Source organism: Neomonachus schauinslandi, chromosome X, assembly GCF_002201575.2.
Source record: "Neomonachus schauinslandi chromosome X, ASM220157v2, whole genome shotgun sequence".
Classification (NCBI taxonomy): Eukaryota; Metazoa; Chordata; class Mammalia; order Carnivora; family Phocidae; genus Neomonachus; species Neomonachus schauinslandi.
Genome location: NC_058419.1, coordinates 31,151,005 through 31,176,306, shown reverse-complemented (window position 1 = coordinate 31,176,306; position 25,302 = coordinate 31,151,005). Strand labels below are relative to the sequence as shown.

The following is a 25,302-nucleotide window of genomic DNA, read 5'->3' as shown; positions in this document are numbered from 1 at the left end:
AACTTATTTGCCAGTCAAATTGACCTAACCTAAACTTATTTGGCAGTACTATCTGACCTGAACTGAATGAGGCTATTCACTGCTATTCATTTACTCCATATGAATAATTATATGGTTTGCTGCAAAAAAATATTACCATATTTGAACATGCAGTGTTTCCCCTTAATTCCCTGGGATGTTACAGAAGTTACAGTATATGGCATTTGGTTTTACTCAGGTATACCAGACAACGCCAGGTTTTTTCCTGGTTGCTTTACAAGGAGAAATTTAGAACTTCATTTTAGCCTCTGAGGCCAAGTGCCCAGACCCAATCCAGTCTTTCCTGCTGCCATCTTGAGCAGTAGTTGAGGCTGAACAAACAGTTCTGAGAGCCTTCCTGTCATGACTTCAATGGGAAACAAATGTGATTCAGCGATCATACAAAAAGCCAATGTTATCACCCTGGTGGTGAATGATCCGGTAAGAAAGAACATCTTGGTCTTTCAAAAAGTACTTTTGCGGGGCGCCTGGGTGGCTCAGTCCTTAAGCGTCTGCCTTCAGCTCAGGTCATGATCCCAGAGTCCTGGGATCGAGCCCCACATCGGGCTCCTTGCTCAGCGGGAAGCCTGGTTCTCCCTCTCCCACTCCCCCTGCTTGTGTTCCCTCTCTCGCTGTGTCTCTGTCAAATAAATAAAATCTTTAAAAAAAAAGTACTTTTGTATTTTCATCACTGGACATAGGGCAATCAAGGGTCAGAATTAAGTTACTAGCTCTTAGTTTTGCAACGGTATCTGTTCAATATATATTTACCATGGACTGATCTGCATCTTGGCCAGTCTGTAAGAATTTCTCTCACATTAAGTGTGGGCAGCAACAAATATTTGTAGAGAAAGAGTAACTGGAGACCTTATGCTGGCTCCGCTCCGGCAATAAATCCATCATTACTTCATGGAACTGGCACACTGCCCACGTATCTCTCATGGACCCCACCCTCTGGCCGGCAGGAGCGTATTTAGGGATCTCAATTAGAGATCCTGTAGTAAATAGGACGAGTTATTCCCGTAACACTCGAGGAGGTGGACCTGCCTTTGCCCTAGGGTGGGATATGCCGGGCTTGGATAAATTAAGACGACGTAAGTAAATGTAAACCACAATGCCAATGCTTCCCGACAGCATTTCCTCTCAAGGAAAAAAAGCAGACTCAAAACCATCCCTCTGAAGTTGCCTCTCTTTGGAGCAGCAGAACTAGAGGTAAGACAATCAGCCAGACCCCACCCACGTCGGGCTCGCTCGCTCAGATCTAAGGCACCACGCCGCTCCTGCGCAGGTTGTAGGCTCCACCCTCCTCGGCTACTTCCGGCCTTCACCGAACGCCCTCAACGCGCTTGCGCCGTTTTGATAGGCCTCTCGGGTAGGAGAAATCTGGGCGCTGCCGCTCTGGAACCGCCCCCGCCTCCTCGTCGCCCCGCCCACGCTTTAACCGGCCCCTCCCGAAATCTCGCGAGGTTAAGTGCGCGTCGGTATTTTGCGGGCAACTGACTCTCCCAGCTGCTGTAATTGCTGCTGCGGGAGAAATTGGAGCTGCTGTCGTCTGCGCGCCCGCCCTCCCCCACAGAGAGCCGCCGCCTCTTCTCTCGCTCTCCTTGTACACCTATCGCCCGGAGCGGCGGCTGCAACAGTCCCTGGACCCACCGCCGCCTCCTCAGGCTGCCGCTCGGCCGGTCATTCCCACAGCCCGGCAGCTGACGGCGGCCCCCTGCCCCTCACCGGCTCCTCACTCTAGATCGTCTCCCCCGTCCCTCTCCTCGCCTGGGACCCACCTCCCCACGGTCTCGCCGGGGTGGAAGACGACGAGGAGGAGACGAAAGTCACCCTCCCTGCAGGCGGCGCCGGCCCCCTCACCCGCGGGTGTGTCCTATAAATGGCGTCGGAAAGCGACACCGAGGAATTCTTTGATGCCCCTGAAGATGTGCACCTAGGGGGCGGCTACCCTGTAGGGTAAGTAACTGGAGCTCTGGCCCAGAAGCCGGGCGCTCCAGTCCCCCGGCTTCCCCTGTGCCTTCCCCCGGCACCCCTCCCAGGTCCCGCTGTGTCCGCCACCGCTGCTCCTCTGTGTTTCACTCGGGCACTTCAGAGGGAGTCGGGGGAAGGGGGAATCGCCCACCTGGGCCAAACCCCCTCCTTTCCCTGGTGAGCGGCCCCTGGGGCTAAGGAGCCCCTTTCTCGTCCTGTCCAGCTTTCTTCGAGGTGGGACAGCTTACGTGCCCGAGAGCTGGCGATTTGTATTTGTGGGGTTCAGCGCTTTATCTTCGAAACATCCGTTTTGGCCCTGTGGACCACAGATTAAAGGAGCAGTAACAGGAGAAATTGCGTTTCCCATTGGTTTTTTCTTTTGCCGCTAACTTACCTATTCGTTTCAGAGGTAGCTGTAACTATGTGCCGTCCTCTTCGTTGCACAGAAAGAAAAGGAGCGGGGGAATGGTTGGGTATTTTACTTAGGAAAGTGCTCTAGCTGATGTACTCTAGATCAACAGTGTTTTATTAAAATAGCACCTTACGGTGAGGCAAAGGAAATCGGAGACAAGGTCCTTACCATTAGGGAGAATGTCATCCTAAAAGGGTAGCCGGACTCAGTTGTACATAACCAGCTACAGAGATACAAACAAGTGCTGAGTAATCTGGTGGTTGGAAGGAGAGCCACAGCTTTGTGTTATTTATCTAATTCTGCAAGATGTTTTAGTGATGATTAGTATGAGATTCTGAGTAAGGAAGTGCAGTAGTTGGAATGCTTCGCTTGACTTGGACTTCTACTTACCCACTCCTCCAGTTTTCAAAGTTGAAACAGGGTTTGAAGCTATTTTGCCGAACTCTTCTATGGACTTGTGTGGAAGTAGAGGCAGTGAAATATATTTTCATGCTGTAAGAACTTGAGAGTTGGTAAAATTTGTATGCTAATGGAAGTAGACACTAATAGGGTTACAGGAGTTCAACTGCCTACAATTCCCAAACTTACCCCCTGGAAGAAAGACCGTGTTTGATGCAAGAAAATTATCTGTACTTTCTAGAAGTCATTCTAAAGCCTAATATATTTTATATATAATATACCAAAAAAGTTATAGCAGCAAAATCAGAAAGAAATGTACGTTGGTAGATCACAGATGTGTTTCCACCAACCTTCCTATCACTATTATGAGATTTTTGGGTGGCAGTGGCCAATCTTGAGGTGGCATTGAGTCTCCTTCAAGTTCAGCAAGTTCATAGCTAGATGTTAGAGGATTGAAAATACTTTTGGATTTCCAAATAGATTGGATTCCCTTGAAATTACATTTTGTTTTTGTGGTTTTCCTCTCAAAGTAGTGAACTGTCGATTTAGGTTAAATGACAGACCTAATCTTTTAGTGCTTCTGAGTGTATACGTGTATGTGGAGTGGGGGAAGGAAATAACAATTTATGTATATGATCGGAATCAGTTTAGAAATATGTGAATATTGTTTCTTTCAATGAATGAAACATTTACTTTTGAAGGACAGTTATATCAGGAGTGTATATTGTCTAGCCAGCCTAGTACCTGGCACAGAGAAAGAACCCAAATGTCTATTCCCTTCTTCCTTTCTTGGAATTAACAAATTTAACTTCACACCATGGTTACTTTGGGAGGAAGTATGCAGAACTTGGAGCTATTTAACTTATTTAAACCCAATGAGTCATTTTGATAGAATTGATAGAATCACTTCTTGGCTCGTGGAATAATAGAGCTTCTCAAGCACTTTGATCCTTTGATAGTAGGTGAAAAGTAAAAACGTCTCTTGGGACCCTACCTTCTAATTTTAACTCTGACCTCTCCAACCTCTCCAAATAGTGATCCTGTTGAACTCTGTGGGTAAAGCTATAGTGTCAGTCTGTGAATTTCATGGCTCCATTCTGTATTAGTGGGGGGGGGGGGGGGGGGGGATTTGGAAGAGAATTAGATTCGTCTGGAGAATTGCATCTGAAAAGAACTAGCAGTACTGGGAGGACTGATAAAGGTTGGTATCATTAACATTTCCTATGTTCTTTGTGACTGGTTTTGTCTTTTGCATAAGGTACCGTGAAGAGAAATGCAGTGAGAAATCTTGATTTGTGGAAACAGATGCTATCACTAGATATCTGGTCATCAGAAATATCTTCTGTCCCTTGATATGAATTGGAGTGGCACACCATACAAACTCTAAGAGGTTAACAGACTGCGTTTGCAAACTTTAAGAAATGTTCCTTGCGGGGCGCCTGGGTGGCTCAGTTGGTTAAGCGACTGCCTTCGGCTCAGGTCATGATCCTGGAGTCCCGGGATCGAGTCTCGGGCTCCCTGCTCAGCGGGGAGTCTGCTTCTCCCTCTGACCCTCCTCCCTCTCATGCTCTCTTTCATTCTCTCTCTCTCAAATAAATAAATAAAATCTTTAAAAAAAAAAAAATGTTCCTTTCTGTTGGGTGTGCCACAGTACACAGACCATTTTCATCAAATTGTAGTAAACTGATAGGCGGTGAAAGTTATCTCATATGTTTTGTTAATCAGAATCCAAGTACACAATCTGTCTCCTAAAATTGATTTATTTCTTCTGTTCCCCTCCAGTGGTGTCTTCAGCTTTGTTCTGCTCTTTGAAAGTTCAAACTCAGCCCAGTTTTTTTTTTTTTTTTTTAAAGATTTTATTTATTTATTTGAGACAGAGAATGAGATAGAGCATGAGAGGGTCAGAGGGAGAAGCAGACTCCCTGCCGAGCAGGGAGCCCGATGTGGGACTCGATCCCGGGACTCCAGGATCATGACCTGAGCCTAAGGCAGTCGCTTAACTAACTGAGCCACCCAGGCGCCCAAACTCAGCCCAGTTTTTAAATAGAAGGACTTGATTCCAGTACAGCCTACTTTTCCACAGTGGCAGATCTTCTCCAATCGCCCAGCTTTGCAATATTACCACGTTTATTTTTTTTAATTTTTTAAAAGATTTTTTATTATTTGAGAGAGAACAAGAGAGCACAAGCAGAGGGAGAGGGAAAAGCAGGCTTCCTGCAGAGCAGGGAGCAAATGTGGGACTCGATCCCAGGACCCTGCAATCATGACCTGAGCTTGAAGGCAGACGCTTCACTGACTGAGCCACCCAGGTGTCCCTTATACCACATTTATAATGCTTTCTTTTGATTGATATATTAGGTCAGATTTCCTTGTTTTCTCCATTTTAACATATGAGGAACCTTTGGCTTAGAGAGGTTAATGAATTGGCCTATGAGACACAGCTTGTAAATGACAGAACTGGGATTTGAAGCCAGTTCTTCAGACTCCAAGTCTAGTATTTTTTTTCCAGTACATCATAGCTGTCCCGCATTGTGTGTATGCATTTGTGTGTAGAGATTCTGGAGTAAAATGCTTTAGGACCAGCTTGCTGAATTGAACTGATGCATCTATTTAAAACTAGCAGCCCACTTTTCAGTTCTCTTGGCTAGAAATTCCCATTTTTCTCTTTCAGGAATGTTTATTTTGTTTTGTTAGATAGGAATTTTTTTTTTTTTTTTTTTTTTTTTGTGGGCAGCAAAGTTTATTGAGCGATATTGAGTGAGAGTACAAAGCTCCCAAGAGGGAGAGGACCCAAGAGGGTTGCCCTGACAGATAGGAATTTAATAAGATCATAGCATGTTACAGCTAGAAGGGGCATCTAGTTAAATTTCTGCATATAAATTATTGTGAAAACCGAAGCCTAAAGAGGGAAAGCGACTTGTCCAAGGTGCCACAGCAAATTAATGGCAATTAGGACTAGAATCCAGGTCAGTTTCACAGTCTACTGTTCTTTTTGCTACTATGCTGTCTTTTGATAAAGCAGGAAAGGGAGGAGGAAGTGTGGTATAGTAGAAAAAAGCCTTGGACTCTGAGTCATTTCATTTCCTCATCTTTAAATTGAGATTACACTTTGAGAACTCTTCCAACTCTAAAAGTCTCTCATCGTGTTGAGCTTTAATAGTGCTTTTATTGGTAAGTTTTTGTTCTTGGGAAATCTTGCCATGACATTTTTTTTTAGTTTTTATTTAAAAAGTTTTTTTAAATATTTATTTGAGAGAGAGCGCTCGCACAAGCAGGGGGAGCGGCAGAAGGAGAGCGAGAGAGGCAGGCTTCCCGCTGAGCAAGGAGACCCGTGGGATCATGACCTGAGCCGAAGGCAGACACTTAACCAACTGAGCCACCCAGGCGCCCTTTTTTTTAGTTTTTAGTTTAACAAATGATGGTATTTGGTACATGATTCAGGACCCATAGATTTTATTTTATTTTAAGGTCCATAGATTTTATTTTATTTTTAAAAATTTTTTAAAGATTTTATTTGAGAGAGTGAGTGCGTGCATGCATGCACAAGAGGGGGAAGGGGCAGAGGGGGAGAGAGAGAAGCAGACTCCCTTCTGAGCAGGGATTTCGATGCAGGGACCCAATCCCAGGACCCTGAGATAGAGACCTGAGCCAAAGTCAGATGCTTAACCACCCAGGTACCCATAGACCCATAGATTTTAAATTAAATGTTTACTGGGTAAATTATATATGAGATGAATGCTCTTGCTAGTTTGTGTGGATTATACATACACATACTAAAGGTTGGCAGTGAGAACATGTTATAAAAATAAATGTGACATTTTGAGCATTATTTTTTTAGTGGCAGCCAAAATATTTTTGAGGCCTTGAAAGGATGGATAGAATGGTGACATTTTTAGGAAAGGATCAGAGATCATTCAGCCCAGCCCTCCCATTTAACTGAAAGAGAAACCTAGGCTCAGAGGGGGGAAGTCAACACATTGCTGATTAGTGGCAGACTTGAAACTAGAACCCAAGTCTCCTGATTCCTCATTTATACCATGCTGCCTTTTCTCTGGAAGGAGGGAAAGTATTGCTAGCTATCCCTGCTCTAGGTTACTGACACTTACCCTTTTGGTGGGGATCTTCCCCCCCCCTTCTGTTAGTGGGGATCTTAAGATGGTCTTCTATCTACTGTGATTCTATTTGTTGCTGTCAGAGGACGTGGACAGTTCTGTCTAGGATTCTAACTTTTGCCCACTAATTTTCTCCAAATGAGGATGAAAACTGGTGGCAGAATAGTTGATCTAAGAATAGTGATTGTTATTTAGTTCAGTTTCAGTAGTCTAGTTAGTATGAACCCCAGTCTGTCATTTTTTTATTTTTTTATTTTTTATTTATTTATTTTTTTTATATGACAGAGAGAGACACAGCGAGAGAGGGAACACAAGCAGGGGGAGTGGAGGAGGGAGAAGCAGGCTTCCTGCGGAGCAGGGAGCCCGATGCGGGGCTCGATCCCAGGACCCTGGGATCATGACCTAAGCCGAAGGCAGACGCTTAACCATCTGAGCCACCCAGGCACCCCCATTTTTTTTTTTTTAAATAGGCTCCATGCCCAACATGGGGCTTGAACTCACGACCCTGAGATCAAGAGTTGCATGCTCCACTGACTGAGACAGCCAGCTGCCCCAATAGTCTATCATTTTAGATTGGAGTAATGGTGAAATCTTGATTTTTAAGTCATGAGAACTGAGATCAAACTGTCCTGAAGAATTGTTCAGTCTGAAAACAAAAAGTTGCATAGCCGCCTTTGTTGAAAATATAGCTTCTCACTTAGGCATTATTATTATTTTTTAAAGATTTTATTTATTTATTTGACAGAGCAAGAGAGCACAAGCAGGGGGAACAGTAGAGAGAGAGGGAGAAGCAGGCTCCCTGATGAACAAGGAGCCCGATGTGGGGCTCGATCCCAGGACCCTGGGATGACCTGAGTGGAAGGCAGTCGCTTAACCAGCTGAGCTACCCAGGTGCCCCTTTACGTAGGCATTAGAAACATTTCCCTCTGAAGTGAAAATTGATACAAGTTTCAATAAAAAAAGTTTTTGCCATATGGGTTACTTTAGAAAAAATTCCTTAAAATGGTTGTTCATGGGTTGGCATTTAATCAGATTATATTTATAAATCCTGGATTATTGTTGATTGCTTTGGCTTTGTGGATTGATAGAAATGTATTTGTAAAAGCTGTTTATCACACCCACGTAACATGTTGAAGTTGGGGGGAAACCTACATATAAGGTAAATTCAGGCTCTAAATTTAGTGTCCTCCAACTGTCAATTGGTGATTCATGGAGGTAGGGCGGTCCGTTTTAGTATGGCAGTTTGGGGGCAAACAAAACTTAGAGTAACAAAAATTATAGGTACTTTATGAAGTCCTCCTGATAACTAACTTGAATTGATAAATAACCTACATTTCTTTTTTTCTACCCAGAGCTAAACTAATTTCTACAAACTTTCACAAGGTCTGTTCTCTTTTAGCTGTGGGATATTATTCAGCTAAACAGCTAAACCTTTAATTGGGTGCTTTCCTTACTCTTCAAGCAGAACCCCATTCTCTTATTTCAAACCGAGTGCTCTTTGTGTTAGTTTGTCATCTCATGATTCAAAATTGAGGAAAAAGCACATGAAACATAATGTGGGCCTCATACCTGATGGCAACCCCAATGTTTTTCCCCAGTCAGTATACAAATTTATCTTGGTTACCATAGCAACCAGCCTATCAGTTATTCTTCTAGCTCCTTTGCCTTGTCTCAGATACTAGGATTACCATATAATCAGGTTTTGCTAAAGCTCTTCAGGTTTTAGCATTTTATTACCAGCTGCAGCTGTCGGGCGGTTTACAGTTTGGCATTCCATCAGGGTCAATTAGTTTTAAGTCCGCAAAACCTTTTTGTCTCCAAACATTTTAAGCATACAGAATTTAACAAGAATGCCTTTAGGCCACAGTTCCTCATACTAATGTTCCCAGTTCCATTGTTAGTCATTGTCTTGAGGACTGAATACATGGCATCACTGACATCCAATGGCTGTCCTTTTGTAATATCAGCCAGAATAAATTTCAAGATCAAGAGTGACCATTTAAGAAATAATATTTGCAAATGTGATTTTAGACTCAGTATCATCAGAAACTAGCTAAAGTGACTTAAAAGCACCTTGATTCATCAGCAGCTACCAAATAAGTAATCTGGCTTCTAACAAAAATGATTTCTGTAGGTTATAGAAAGAATAGCCCGTAGATTAATTCATTTTAATTTGAGAAAATTGTTTAGAAATTTAATAGGAAAGGTTATCTTTCTTTTGCAGCCTTCGAATAAATAGGAAAGGGAAGGTAAAGACTGAATAGTGTGGGTCATTATTATAAGCCTTTCTATTTACTTAAGTGCATTCTTTATCTCTTAAAAACCTCAGAATTCATATAAATAAAATAGTTTTGAATTATAAATGTTTACTTGTCTTGCTAAAAATAAGGATATTGAAGGGGCATCTGGTGACTCTTGATCTCGGGGTCATGAGTTTGAGCCCCATGTTGGATAGAGTTAAAAAAAGATAGAGGAAATATTTAGGATTGATAAACTGTTTGTTTATGTATTAGTGTTTGTGTTACTGTTTGTCTTTGGTGCTCATGCTTGTTAATACTGTATGGTGTAGTAGTGACTTCTAAATACACACGATTAATCTCTTGGGTTAACTCAATTGGACATGATTAATCTGGTAATGATTTAGCCAATACTGGTATCTGTTTCCATAGATAAGTACTGTCTTTTTAAAAATCAAAGTAGGGGGCGCCTGGGTGGCTCAGTTGGTTAAGCGACTGCCTTTGGCTCAGGTCATGATCCTGGAGTCCCTGGATCGAGTCCCGCGTCGGGCTCCCTGCTCGGCAGGGAGCCTGCTTCTCCCTCTGACCCTCCCCCCTCTCATGTGCTCGCTCTCTCTCTCTCAAATAAATAAATAAAATCTTTAAAAAAAAAAAAAATCAAAGTAGAATTTCAGTCTTAAGATTTTTTTTTTTACTTTTAAAAACATGTTTGTCTTGTTGAACTAGAAAATTATGTAGTAATATAAGTTTGTGAAATGATTAAATCTTCCTGGTTTGAATTTTTGTTGAAATCATGATTTGAATGGCTTCATTTTAAGACTAGTATATCCTAATCAAAAGTGTGATTAAAGTCTGATAATGCTCTAGAGAGAACTTTATTTTAGTTGCACAAATAGATTTAGGGGCAGTAAAAGTTTTACTTTGTCCACAGGGCCCTAATCCTGAACATTTTTATATAGAAAGCGGGGGGGGGGGGGCGGAGATAAATAGTTTTGTTTTTAAAAGCGTGAAGCGTAATATTTTTGGAAACTTCTGACAGAAACCCTTAACAATATTTTCCAGTAGGCAGCCTGTACAGAGCAAGCCATACTTGTGTAAAACCTACTTGAGCACTACTAATTGTCATAGACTGTTCCATTACAAACTCACTGAATGTGGGCATTCTTAGGAACCACAGGTCAGACTTTCTAGAGAACCAATAAATAGAATGTAGAGCTGTATTCAAACCCACTTTCTCAGAAGCAAGCATCCTGATTACTAAGTAGGCTCAAGAGAAGAGGTGGGAGTGTTTTTTTCTGGCATTGCTCTCGAACTGGAAAAACGAGCCATGGATGAACTTAATATCCATAGTTCTCTTTCAAATTTGTTCCTGAAAGTCTGTTTAAATTGGGAGACTGAGGGAGTCCTCTTTCTGGTTATTAGCAGTACTATTAATAATTTGTGTGTTTTAAACAAAAAAATCTTTGAAAATGTGCTCATCTACTCATGTCAAACTGAAATGGCAGGTTGTTTGAACATTTCTCCAGCCCCAGTTCCACCCCATTTACGCCCATCTTTGTCCTTTGCTTACCCGATGTCATTAGTACAGAGATTCACTAGCCTATAATAACTTATTGTCCCTTAGGACTGAGAAGGGACCCTGATGGCTGAAATACAATGGGTGGGTCTTTGGGAAGAGTTAGGGAAAGATTGGTTAAATAGGGTATAGTGAATGTGTTGGTAAGTGGGATTGGTTAGCATCACAGGTGGGGGTAGGTTTATTGGGTTAGTGGAAGATAGGTGAGCAGAAAGAATGAATAGGTAGCTCGATAAAACTAGTACATTTGTGAGTGAAAGTGAGCAGGTTTGTCAATATTTTGCAATTGGTATTTTATCTTTATTGGGTTGTCTTTAGAGATTAGGGCTGATGACTGAGATCAGTCTTTTCCTTTAGGTGAACTTTACTATCCCTATTTTGTTTCAGGTCATAGCTCTTGGCTGTTGACTTTTAACCTTTGCCTTATTTCCCAGCACAGAGAGATGTCTACAGCTGCTATGTAGTAGCAACGAAAGGTTTAGATGATGATAGGGATGGTGAGTAGGCATGCTCTGTGGTGTCCCACGTCTCTTCACATTTTCTTCTACTTTTGGACTTCCTAGTTCTCTCAAATCTGCACCCCCACCCCAGTTCCTATAAGAGCAAAGAGGGAGGAAATGGAGGGGGCTGAGGCAAGGACAGTGGTTTGGATCTATGGAACCTTTGTAACTTGAGGACATCTTGTACTCAGCAAATATTAGGTGTTAACAGTGAAGCCTTGGGAGGGGTTGCCAGTTATCCCGTAGTCATATCAATTTCTTGTTATCAACTTTTTCTTCCAGGGATGAATGGGTTCATAATAAGAAAGAAATACTATAGTCCTACATGTTGTTACATATAAAGGATGGTAATGACATACCATCAGCCAATGTTGGGCATTAGTTTTCAAGGTGCTTTTTTAGTCACATTATCTCTTCTAATTATCCTGCAGCTCTGTGAGACAAGACAATTTTTGTGAGATAGGTAGGACAATTATTATCCTAATTTTGCAAATAAAACTCAGGGTAGATAAAGGCCAGCCAGCAGAAGTGGAACTTCACTACTTTGTGGTAATTAGGTGATGGCTTTGAATGAAGATATAAAACATTAGGTCTCAGGGCACCTGGGTGGCTCAGTTGGTTAAGCGTCTGCCTTCTGCTCAGGTCGTGATCCCAGGGTCCTGGGATCGAGTGTTGCATCCGGCTCCCTGGGAGCCTGCTTCTGCTTCTGCCTCTGCCTGTCTCTGTCTCTCATGAATAAATAAATAAAATCTTTAAAAAAATAAAACATTAGGTCTCTCCCTACTTTCCTTTTCTAAACTATAAACATTTGTGATGTTATATTTTAAATGTGAATTATTAGAATGATGAGATTTACTCTCCTGCCATTTGTGTATGTATAATTTGTTTAAAACAATAAAAAGCAGTATATTTTTAAAAGATTTTATTTATTTATTTTGACAGAGAAAGAGAGAGACAGCGCGAGTGCACATGCACACACAAGCAGGGGGAGTGGCAGGCAGGGGCAGAGGGAGAGGGAGAAGCAGGCTCCCCGCTGAGGGAGTCCGATGTGGCAAGACCTGAGCCAAAGGCAGCCGCTTAACCAACTGAGCCACCCAGGTGCCCCTAAACAGTATTTTTAATGTCTTTTTAAGCTTTGATGGAATTGATTATGGTACAGTAGCTAGGTCAGAAAATGACCTTGCTACTGCAAGAGCTGGAATCCCAGATACTGCTAACTACATTTCTTAGGGTATGTTCTTTGTTCCTAAGCGAAAACCGCTCAAGATGTAAGCCACTGCTGATTGGGCTTCTGTACCACATTAAAAAGTCTTGATCCTAGATTTTTTTTCCTTTATTTGTTTTGTAGATTGTTGTCAGTTGTTCACTTAGGCCACAGTTTTGTGGGGGTTTTTTTCTGTTTTGTTTTTGTTTTTGTTTTAGTATAACTGATTCATATTTTTGGCTACAAGCCACTAATTGGAAACACAATGCTTCTGTTTTTTTTTCCCTTCAAAGGTGTTTTCTAGCAGTCACAATGAATGCATGTGGTAGTTACTAATATTTTCCACCTAATCAAACCTCTGTGGGCTGTCAAATTAATGGGAAAAATGCATTCCTCGTAGCTAAGTAATTAGAAAAATAACATCAGTAATTACTATTTTAAGATCTAAATAAGATTGAATAACCTTTTTTATAATAAATAATACACTTGCCACTCAGAATGTTTTATGTGGGTAAGCATTCTAGGTAATTTGAGATTTTTCTAGAGTATTATCAAGTCTTTAACATGTTTCATTAAAGAATGCAGAAGTAGAAATTCAAATACATAAAGCACAATAATCAAATTTATAAAATAAAATGCTTAATTTAAATGTACTGAAATATACTCATTTTTCTATTATTCATGATATGGAAGGAGAACATGAATAATTAAAAGCTATCAGTTACACCAAAACCTTAGTTCAGTCATTAGTTTACAACCTCCTTTCCCATCAAGCCTTTTGTCACAGATAGCAGTAAATTAAAAAAAAAAACCTAAAAACAAAATAAATGGTTTGGTTTGATTTTTGTTCTTCTGCCCATCTTTGGTAATGAGCAGTAAACTCAGAAAAGTAAAGAATCTCAAAGTCTGAATAATCAGTTCACTGATCATAGAATTGATTTATGTAAAAATTTTTAGAGGTGCCTGGGTGGCTCAGTCGTTGAGCATCTGCCTTCCGCTCAGGTCATGATCCCAGAGTCCTGGGATCAGCCCACATCGGGCTCCCTGCTCAGTAGGAGGCCTATTTCTCCCTCTCCTACTCCCCCTGCTTGTGTTCCCTCTCTTGCTGTCTCTCTCTCTGTGTCAAATGAATGAATAAAATCTTTAAAAATAAAAAAATTTTTTTAAGGGGGGGTTGTGACAGATTCTTTAAAGCTCTAATTTTTATATAGGATGACCTTAGAAGTTATTGGCATTTACTTTTTTTTTCTTTTTTAAAGATTTTATTTATTTGACCAGAGAGAGAGACAGCTAGAGAGGGAACACAAGCAGGGGGAGTGGGAGAGGGAGAAGCAGGCTCCTGGCTGAGCAGGGAGCCCGATGTGGGACTCGATCCCAGGACCCTGCGATCATGACCTGAGCAGAAGGCAGACGCTCAACGACTGAGCCACCCAGGCGCCGCCCCCCTCCTTTTTTTTAAAGTAAGCTCTCTGCCCAACATGGGACTTGAACTCAGAACCCAGGATCAAGAGTCGCATGCTCCACCGATGGAGCCAGAGAGGCGCCCCTGGCATTTACTTTTTAAGATTAGTACACCATTGGATGTTTTAGATAACTTGCAAAATCATATTAGCACATTAACTTGCTAAAGCTTCTAATATGGCCTGTAGACCAACCTCTTGTTTGTTTACTTTTTAAAAAGTAAGTTACAGGGCGCCTGGGTGGCTCAGTTGGTTAAGCGACTGCCTTCGGCTCAGGTCATGATCCTGGAGTCCCGGGATCGAGTCCCGCATCGGGCTCCCTGCTCGGCAGGGAGTCTGCTTCTCCCTCTGACCCTCCTCCCTCTCATGCTGTCTCTCATTCTCGCTCTCAAATAAATAAAATCTTTAAAAAAAAAAAAAAAAAAAAAAGTAAGTTACAAAGTGATTTAGCATGATTGCATTAGTATTGACTAGGGAAGTCATAAATTTAGTTACCTGTTTATGATTTTACTAAAAATTACTTTAAATCATTAAGAGATGTGACTTTTATCTAACCCACTTTGACAAATTGGGGCATTGTGAGATAGATGCCCTCTCCTGGAGTTATTGTTTTAATGTGGGTATTTATTGAAAGTCTGTAAATATGCAAAAGAGAATGTTTTTAGTTTAGAATTCTTGAGTAGGCCCAGGGAACGGATATATTTTTCTGTTATTTTTGTCAGTAAATAGATTATCAAGATGTTCTCTCAGGAATATGGCATAAAACTACATGAATTATGTAAATGAGTTTTGAAAAATCCGGTTATCATTTTAGACAAAATACACATCCTTGCTTAAGGATCTACTTTGTTTGTAATTACTTTATATGTGACTAGAATTATATTTCTTTATGAAGTTTTCTTTGATTTTATTTCAGATTATTTATAAATATTGCCACAAAACCTACTTTCAAAAAACAGAGCTATTGTGCCAAATTTTCTTCACCATCTATTCCCATTAATATCATGGATAAAATAGTTATTAGGTATTTTAGATATATTCTACTTCTTGGCTTTCATAGTATTTAAAACTTAAAATGGCCTTTCAAAGAGTAATCGAAGTAGTAATTCACATTTTGAGGATTCAGTTAATTCCCTATTTGATAATTATAACTATATTCTTGGCTTTTTGTTAATCTTGTTAATAAATCAGCGTTGCCATGTATCTAGGGAAATATGAATGAGTCCTATTTTCAACTGCTTAGTTAAAACATGGCATTATGGGTTATACTAGGAAAATAAAACTCATTTGTGATTGCCTAACACTTTTTCCTGCTATTCCTAGACTTTTCAGGTTTAGTTGGGATTGTCACTTTTGGTACCAGCCAACTTAAAATAGAGTTGTGAGAATGGGTGTGGTGCTGTCACAGATGATTTGATTGATTGATTTTTACAAATGATTTGATTTTGAAAGGCCAGCAAATGATTTTCTCTTAGATCTCATTTCTTTAATTTGAGTACTGTTATTAGTTGAAGGTGTTATTTGACTTAGCACTTTCTTTTTTTTTTTTTTTAAGATTTTATTTATTTATTTGACAGAGAGAGATAGCGAGAGGGAACACAAGCAGGGGGAGTGAGAGAGGGAGAAGCAGGCTTCCCACTGAGCAGAGAGCCTGATGCGGGACTCGATCCCAGGACCCTGGGATCATGATCTGAGCCAAAGGCAGATGCTTAACGACTGAGCCACCCAGGCGCCCCTGACTTACCACTTTCTATGGGTGATTTTATTGCTTCATATATGATTAGTAAAACTTACCATAAGAATGTACCTGGGGCACCTGGGTGGCTCAGTAGGTTGGATGCCTGACTCTTGATTTTGGCTTGGGTCATGATCTCAGGGTAGTAGGATTGGGCCCCGCATCAGGCTCCACACTCAACGTGGAATCTGCTTGTTCCTCTCTCTCTGCTCCTCCCTGAGCGTGCTTGCGTGCGTGCTCTCTCTTTCAAATAAATAAATAAAATCTTAAAAGAATGTAATAAAATCAGTATATACACTTCAATTCTAATGAGTAATACTGCATATCAAATTTTTAAAAACAATACACTTAGAGCAAGATTTATTTTTAATTTTTTAAAAATATTTTATTTATTTTTGAGAGAGAGCACAAGTGGTAGAGAGGGGCAGAGGGAGAAGCAGACACCCCGTTAAGCAGGGAGCCTGTTGTGGGACTCCATCCCAGGATCCTGGGATCATGACCTGAGCCGAAGACAGATGCTTAACCAACTGAGCCACCCAGGCGCCACCCCCCCCCCGCCCTTTTTTTTTTTTAAGATTTTATTTATAGAGCAAGATTTAAAAGATAAAACAGTATCTTATCTAAATTTGAACTACTTTCAATTTTTATTCAACCCTGGGGTTTTTTTGTTTTTGTTTTTGGCTTTGTGTTTGATGTTATTTTCCTGCCTGATCTAAGTGGGGAGAAAATCTTCATGTCAGGGTTTTCTGATCACCAGAACCCCTCTGATTCCTAATTTAGACCTAGCCATTTGCGTGTTGGTCTTAGTTTACCATCAGATCTTCCTGTTTCAGCTTACTGGGCTTTAGAAATAAAAACTCTTTAATTACCTGCTTACTTTAATGACTTGGCATTATCCCCATAGATAAGATATCCCTTATCTATGCTCATATCCTATTCACCTCAAGGACCTTAGAATCCCAGCACCTTCTTTTGTACAGGCAAGCTGTTCTTTGTTCTGCTTGATTCAGTTCCCTGACAAACTGCTTAAGCTCATTTTACTTTTATATTTTCCTGATGGCAAAGGCCAGAAGAAGAGGAGGATAAAAACAAAATCAAGCTATAGGTAATTCTCTGTTAAGCCCTTGGTAGTCACCTTCCTATAAGAAAAATGTTTTCCCAGCTTTATTCCAGCTGACTCACTCTATACTCCTCCTTCCATGTCATTGCTCCTTCTTACCTCTTTAGGAGTCTGTCAGGAATTTTGCAACCTGACAAGAGGCTTCTTCAGAGCCAACCACCTTTTTTTTTTTTTCTCAGAGCCTAGAAAAAGGTACATCCTCTTACTGACAGAAAAAGAAGACTTTGTTCGTCCATTTTTCATGTTGCCAAATTGTTTTGGTATATTCTTTTCATCCAGTATAGTATAATGTCTGGAAATGTGAATGTTAAGTGTGAGATTGCTCTTAATATTTTTGTGTGTGTATTTTAGGAGGGGGGTCTTTGAGTTCCTAGTTGTTTAGTTGACTATGAAGCAGGTGGCAAATATAAGTTTAGTTTGCACTCTCTTTCCTCCCTATTCTCAGAAGGCTTACAGATTGTGTTTGTTTGCTTTTCAGGTAACTCTCAGGTAAGAGGTAAAGAAACACCAAGCCCAAAAGGCAGAAGGATCTGTCTTTAGCTAAAGGGTGAGAAACTAGAGGTAGGGTGGTTTAAGGGATCTGGCTCTTTGAAACCACAGAAATGCAGTGTTCTTTTCAAAAGCAGACTTAAGCGCTTCCACCATGATTTTAAGGCCTGATTACCCTAAAGCCATAGCACATGAGTGATGAAGATTTAACTTTAAAATTGGAAAAGGTGGGGCGCCTGGGTGGCTCAGTGGTTAAGCGTCTGCCTTTGGCTGAGGTCGTGATCCTGGGATCCTGGGATCAAGCCCCGCATCGGGCTCCCTGCTTGGCGCGGGGCCTGCTTCTCCCTCTCCCACTCCCCCTGCTTGTGTTCTCTCTCTCATTCTTTCTCTGTCAAAAAATAAAATCTAAATAAGTAAATAAATAAAATCTTTAAAAAAACAATTGGAAAAGGTGATCCAGTGATTGCCTGGAGAGAAACCACTTGCTGAAGCTCTGAAAAACCAAGACTCCTACCTATAGTCAGACATGTCAATACCTGATTTCAAAACGTGGGTTTTGCAGTAAGCCAGGCAAAACAGTGCATGCAACTAGCTTCTATTTGGGGAATTTAATCTATAAAGGTTCTTAATACACACTTGTATTGATTGCCATTCAAATCTAGGAGCTATTAGTGCTTCTGGTTGTGGAAGGATTTTGAGATTATGTAATGACAGACTTGGGAAGCAAATCCTTCATATTGCAGAAGACTCATTAGTTTTTTGGTTGACAAATAATGTATCTGAAATATTTCTAGTATCCTTTTTATAAAATGAAGAGTGTCCTGAAAAGGTTTTATATATATAGTAATTGAATCCCTTTTTATTTATTTATTTATTTGGCACACGAGCAGGAATGGGGGAGGGGCAGAGGGAAAGGGAGAGAGAATCTTTTTTAAAGATTTTATTTATTTATTTGAGAGAGAGAGTGGAGAGAGTGAAAGAGAGAGGGAACACAAGCAGGGGGAAGGGCAGAGGGAGAAGCAAGCTCCGCACCGAGCCGGGAGCCCAACGTGGGGTTCTATCCCAGGACTCCAGGATCATGACCCAAGCTGAGGGCAGATGCCTAACCGACTGAGCCACCCAGGCACCCCGAGAGAAAGAATCTTAAGCAGGCTCCATGCCCAGCACAGAGCCCAAGCAGGGCTTGATCTCACAACCCTGAGATCATGACCTGAGCCAAAATCAAGAATCGGATGACTAACCAACTGAGCCACTCAGGCGCCCCTTATTTATTTTTAAAGGTGTTAGTTTTTTAAAGTAATCTCTGTACCCAGTGTGGGGCTCAAACTCACAACCCCAAGATCAAGAGTCACATGTTCCACCTACTTAGCCATCTAGGTGCCACTTGAATCCCTTTTTAATGATAACATAATTTTTTTAAAAGATTTTATTTATTTATTTGACAGAGAGAGACACAGCGAGAGAGGGAACACAAGCAGGGGGAGTGGGTAAGGGAGAAGCAGGCTTCCTGTGGGAGAAGCAGGCTTCCTGTGGAGCAGGGAGCCTGATGCGGGGCTTGATCCCAGGACCCTGGGATCATGACCTGAGCTGAAGGCAGATGCTTAATGACTGAGCCACCCAGGTGCCCCATAATGACAACATAATTTTAATTGATAGTGATCTAGAAAGTTGGCTATTGATGTTTATTTGACCTATATAGGTTAACCTCATTTTGAACATGTTGACTGAGGACAGCTTCAAAATGATACAAATAGCTTTAAATAATGGTTATAAGTCAATTTACGTATCTAGAGATTTTGTCAATTTGTTACAGTAGCCATCTTGTTTTTGGGGTTTTTTTGTGAGGGGACAATCTAAGCCAAAATAATTAAGCGATTAATATACCTTCCTACTCTTCACTGAGCGCTTTTGAAAAATGTACTTAACTGCATATGTACAGTAGTATTTGCATTTGGGCATATACACTAAATGCACTGTCTGGGAAAGCTTTGACTGAATTCACAGATGCGCAAATTTTTTTTTTCTGGTCAGTGAACATTATTGAATACTTAGATGAATATTTATGCAATGATATTGGCCATTCAATTCCTCCCACTTTTTCCCTTTATCACACACTAACAGATCATAGGATTAATTGTCCACTTAATTAACTTGGGTGTGGGGTAGAGTTGCCAGATAAAATACAGGACTGCCAGTGAAATTCCAATTTTAGATAAACATACTGAAAATGTATTTGTTGTTTATCTGAAATTGGAATTTAACTGGACAGCCTATATTTGTAGTTGCTAAGTCTGGCAGCCCTAGGTGGGGGAGAACTGGTGGTTATGGGCACAGTTGTGAGATTTAAATACAACTGGAGTGTGCAATGATAAAGGTAGCCTTTACTCTGACAGGAATATTAAAATTTTTATTTTAGTGCAGTGTTTATTTTAGAGTCCAGCACTTTTTTCTTTGTGCATCAGTGAAAAAGCTCAGAAACTTAATGTATTGTTTAGGGATACCTTGCATTTTTTTTTTAATGCATCACAAGTAGGCAGGGCAGCAGGCAGAGGGAGAGGGAGAAGCAGGCTTCCCACTGAGCAGGGAGCCCCATGCGGGGCTCGATCCCAGGATCCTGGGATCATGACCTGAGCCGAAGGCAGACACTTCACTGACTGAGCCACTCAGATGCCCCGACACCCTTACATTTTTAAATAATAAAGTAAGGGAACAATAAATCAAATCTGGGCTAGTGGTTTCCTCTAAGGGGAAGGCAGCAGATGGAATAGAGCAACACAGTAGCCGTACTGGTCTTGATGCTATTCTCATTCTCAGGTGACATGGTGAATCACTGTTCATTTTATTTGTTATGCTTCATAATTACATGCATATGCTACATATACTTTTTTGTACATATCAAATATAAAGTAACAGTTTGGAAATTAAAATATGTTCAATGAGAAAATTAGACTATATGCAAAGTTTCACTTCCTGTACTTTCCAAAATAAATCCCAAATCCAAAAAGTAAAGAGGCATTCATTTCTTCCTTATCTTCTCCGGGTTAGCATCCTTAGTTCTATATATCATTCTACTTGGTTTCTAGAACATTCACTAAATTGGTTTCTCTTTTTCAGATATGTTCTGTTTCATCAGTGCTTCTCTTAAAATGTGGTATCCCAGTGGTACACAATATTCTTATTTATATTTTTTACAGAGGGAGAGAGAGAGCGGGGTGGGGGTGGGGAGAGGGAGAGAGAATCTCAAGCAGACTCCCCACTTAGTGCAGAGCCTGACGCCGGGCTCCATCTCATGACCCTAAGATTGTGACCTGAGCTGAAATCAAGAGTCCGACACTTAACTGACTGAGCCACCCAGGCATCCCTGGTACACAATACTCTTATCAGTGTGAAGTAGATCAGAATTTACCACTCCCCTTGCCCTGGGCATAATAGTTCTGTTAACTCAGCCTAAGATTACACTAACTTTTTCGACAGCCGTATCACAGCCTTTACTGAGTCTAAGCAATCAACAAAAATAAATATTTTTACCTGGTTTGTTGTTAAGTCATGTCTCCCCAATCATGTATTTTACCGTTATCCCTACTACATTGCATTCTGTTAAGATTTGGCTTATTGTTCTAACGTGTTAAAATATTTTTGGGTCTTGTCAGCTAGTATATTCCCTATCCCTCCCACTTTCTGTTGTCTGCAAATTTGGTAGATATGCCATCAGTGTCCATATTCAAGATGTTAATACAAATAAGTAGAATAGGGGCACCTGGCTGGTTCAGTCGGTAGAGCATGAGACCCTTGATCTCGGGGTTGTAAATTCAAGCCACACGTTGGGTGTCAAGATTATTTAAAAAAAAAATCTTAAAAAAAAAAAAGGAAGGATAGAGCGCAGGAGAAATTATTTAATAGTTCCTTATGGCTTTTCATTGATCCATTAATCAGCATACTTTGAGTAATGTTCAACCAGTTACAAACCTACCTAAGTATATTCTAGCCTACATCTCTTTGTTGTCTACAAGGATATCATGGCTTGTTCAGTTGGTCAAGCATGTGACTTTTGATCTCGGGGTTGTGGGTTTGAGCCCCACATTGGGTATAGAGATTACTTAAAAATAAAATCTTTTTTTTAAAAAAGGATATTGTGTGAGTATTACAAAATTTAGTGCTTAAATCCAGATTTTTTGCATGTGTACAGTATTCCCTTTATATTCCAGGCCAGTAACCCTATCAGAAAAGGAAATTAGGTTAATCTCATATGATAGGCTTTCTGTGAATGCTTACTGACTATTAATGATTATCTTTTACCCACACCTAGGGCCCTTAAACTATTTAACAATGTGCTTAAGAATTTTGCTTAGGATTGAATCTGCTTATAGTTTTTAACATTTACCTGCTTTCCAGTGTTGACTATCAAGTGTTTTCTCATTTTATTCTTCCAGACTCTGATTCTTTAAAGGTTTTAGATAAGGGAGTAAGCTGTATAAATTCTCAGGGTATGCTGGGGTATAATTTGTCTTGGACAAGAGAACTGAACTCATTTAGATTATCTAGGTACTTTCTCCTCCTTGAATGCTTTGGGATTCAGTTTCCTCATTCTACAATTTGTTTTTCCTTTTCTAGTTTGACCATCAGTAATCTTAATTGGGGGAAAAAAAAGAATTGAGGCAGCCTTTTTTTTTTTTAAAGATTTATTTATTTATTTGACAGAGAGAGACACAGCAAGAGAGGGAACACAAGCAGGGGGACTGGGAGAGGGAGAAGCAGGCTTCCCGCAGAGCAGGGAGCCCGATGTGGGGCTCGATCCCAGAACCCTGGGATCATGATCTGAGCCGAAGGCAGACGCTTAACGACTGAGCCACCCAGGCGCCCCTCGAGGCAGCCTTTTACATTATACTATTTGTCTATACATATAAGCAGACCTGTACCTTTTGTTGTTCTTGTGAATATAAATTAAAGAAAATCTGTGTCTGATTTTTTTTTTAATCCTAGCACATTCTGAGCACTAGGCTTTGTGATATTGTTCTTATAGGTTTTTGCAGTTTTCTTTGGATATGTGCCAATTCCATCCCTCCAATTTCTAAAATTTTTTTTTAAGATTTTTTATTTATTTATTTGACAGAGAGAGACATAGCGAGAAGGGGAACACAAGCAAGGGGACTGGTAGAGGGAGAAGCAGGCTTTCGAGCAAGGAGCCCGATGCGGGGCTCGATCCCAGGACTCTGGGATCATGACCTGAGCCGAGGCAGACGCTTAATGACTGAGCCACCCAGGCGCCCCCATCCCTCCAATTTCTTCTGCATGTTTTCCTTTAAAATATTTTTTATGATATGGCGTTGTGGAGTTGCAATCACCAAAATTCAGGCCATGAGAATTTCTACAGGATGAACGACCTAGTTTCTTTTGTTGTTGTTTGGTTGGTTTTTTAAGACAATTTTGTTTTTTTTTGAGCAGTTATAGGTTTGCAGCAAAATTGAGAGGAAGGTACAGAGATTCCCCATTTACCTCCTCCCACTCACACATGCATATCCTCCCACATTATTAGCATCCCTCACCAGAGTGGTACACTTGTTACAATTGATGAGTCTACACTGACACATCATTATCACCCAAAGTCCATAGTTTACCTGAGGGTTCACTCTTGGTGTTGGACATTCTATGGGTTTGGACAAATGAATGACATGTACCCCTCATTATAGTATCATAAAGAGTAGTTTCACTGCCCTAAAAATCCTCTTCAGGATGAATAACCTATTTCTTCAATACACGAACTGCAAGAAATAAGAGATTGGAGGGGAACCTACTGATTGAGAGAGACATATCAACTGATTATAACACATGGACCTTATCTGGATATTAAGTGAAAGGAACCAGCTGTAAAAAGTAATTGAGACAATCTGGACAATATGAATTTGTGACTGTGTATAATAGGGTATTGTTAAATTTGATAATAGTATTGTGGTTATGTTTTATATATATATATATATTTTAGATTTTTTATTTATTCGTTTGAGACAGAGACAGAGCACAAGCAGGGGGAGAGGCAGAGGGAAAGGGAGAAGCAGACTCCCCGCTGAGCTGGGAACCTGATATGGGGCTCCACATGGGGCTCGATCCCAGCACCTGGAGATCATGACCTGAGCTGAAGGCAGATGCTCAACCATCTGAACCACCCAGGCACCCTGGTTATGTTTTAAATAGAAGTCTTTTTTAGATACGTAACATATTTATGGGTAAAAATAGTTGCTGGGATTTGCTTCAAAATAATCTGGCAGGGGTGTGGGGGAGGAGTATTGATATCATTATTGAACATGGTCAATATGTTGTACATGTGGGTTCATGATATTCTCCCAGTTTTGTATACATTTGAAATGGCCACAATTAAAAGTTGGAAAAACTCCCCCAAAATGTATTTTTATGGTCACATTCATTGTTACTAGCAGATTCAGGACTAAAACTCATATCTCCTGATTCCAGTTTATGTTATTTTACTATGTAGCTAAACTTCTAGTCCTTCTACTTCCAAATTGATGTCATGGTGCCCTTTCAGTCTCTGGGCCCCCCAGGTCTTCCCTGGGAATTTGTGGTGATCCTTTGGATTATCAAGGCTTTAATAAGTGGCCAGTTTTACTTGATTGGCTACATACCCATGTGAAACCATGAAGCGTTTTTAGAATTATTAGGGTAAGTTCACAGGCTGCATGGGTTGTTAGAATCGGCCAAGAGACTCGTGTCCTAGTCCTAACCGGGCCTTTGGTCTTAGCTTAAGCTCTGGGAGGGTCGGGATCATGTTGGCTTTGTTCACTGTTTTACACCCAGTGCTTAGCACTGTACTCGTATATGGTAAGCAGTATGTAAATGTTAAATAAATGGATTAATGTCACCTTCTTTAGCCTCATTTTCCTCACATGTGAAATGAAATCATTGGTCTAAATGGTTCTTAAGCTTCCATCAAACACTTAAAAAAAATTATTTTTCCCATGGTACCTGGGTGGCTCAGTTGGCTAAGCATCTGATTTTGGCTCAGGTCATGATACCAGGGTTGGGATATCTAGCCCCACGTTGGGCTCCCTGCTCAGTGGGGAGTCTGCTTCTCCCTCTTCCTATGCTCCAACCCCTGCTAGCTCACCAACATGCACTCTCTCTCTCTCAGATAAAATCTTTTTAAAAAATTATTCTTCCCTTTTGAGTGATTTTTAAAAAATCCTTTTAGGATTTGGGGGTTTGGTTTTGTTCTGTTTACCTTTTAGGATTTTGAAAAGAATTACTGTAAATTTCTTTAACACTAGGTAACATCAATAGATAGGTATACTCACTTCTGTCACCTGTGACAGAAAATCCACAGTTATGGTGCATCCACATCTCTTAAAAATAGCCTACTGGGGCGCCTGGGTGGCTCAGTTGGTTAAGCAACTGCCTTCGGCTCAGGTCATGATCCTGGAGTCCTGGTATCAAGTCCCGCATCGGGCTCCCTGCTCAGCAGGGAGTCTGCTTCTCCCTCTGACCCTACCCCCCTCATGCTCTCTCTATCTCATTCTCTCTCTCAAATAAATAAATAAAATCTTTTTAAAAAATAGCCTACTGCTGTGCATTTTCTGTAAGATTGATTTTGTTTTTCCAAAGTTAAATGAGTACTGTTCTTGAAATTACTAGAGAGTCAGGTTTAGCAAGTTCCAAAGTCAAGCTATCTAAGAGGGTTAATATTGCTTGCGTATTTGTTAAGCTTTCACTGAAATTGTGTTGAATGCAGTATTATTATGTCAGAGCTTATAAAGGATTGGACATTGTGCTTCCTATGGAAACTTGGTGAGCAATTTTTAGGTACGTTGCAGTTATTGTCATTGGATCCAAGTCTAGTGACTGGGCACCTACCAGGGAGTAGTGACCTTATTATTCTAATGAAATTGTGCTGTAGGTATGTAAAGGCTATCGCTGGATCAAGTCAAAGTTTATAAAAGAAAAATAATTCCTATACTGTCTTGCACAATAACAAAGCAATGTTTTGAAGCCATGTGAATTAAAAAAATAATATTGTGCAGATATTAAAATGAATTGTTCTAAACACAAATGCCCTAGCT

General features: G+C 40.6%; 1 protein-coding gene across 3 annotated transcripts in view; it reads left to right on the top strand.

Annotated features, from left to right (window-relative positions):
• The first annotated feature begins 1,637 nt into the window (after window positions 1–1,637).
• The window catches only part of WDR44 (WD repeat domain 44), a 77,612-nt gene continuing 53,947 nt past the window's right edge, over window positions 1,638–25,302 (top strand). For 2 of the 3 annotated variants that reach the window (XM_044911656.1, XM_044911655.1), the window contains exon 1: window positions 1,901–1,977. In XM_044911656.1, the coding sequence (XP_044767591.1) occupies window positions 1,901–1,977 (77 nt within the window). Of the gene's footprint in view, window positions 1,978–25,302 lie in introns of all 3 variants that reach the window. The other variant, XM_021685425.2, reaches the window with a different exon arrangement.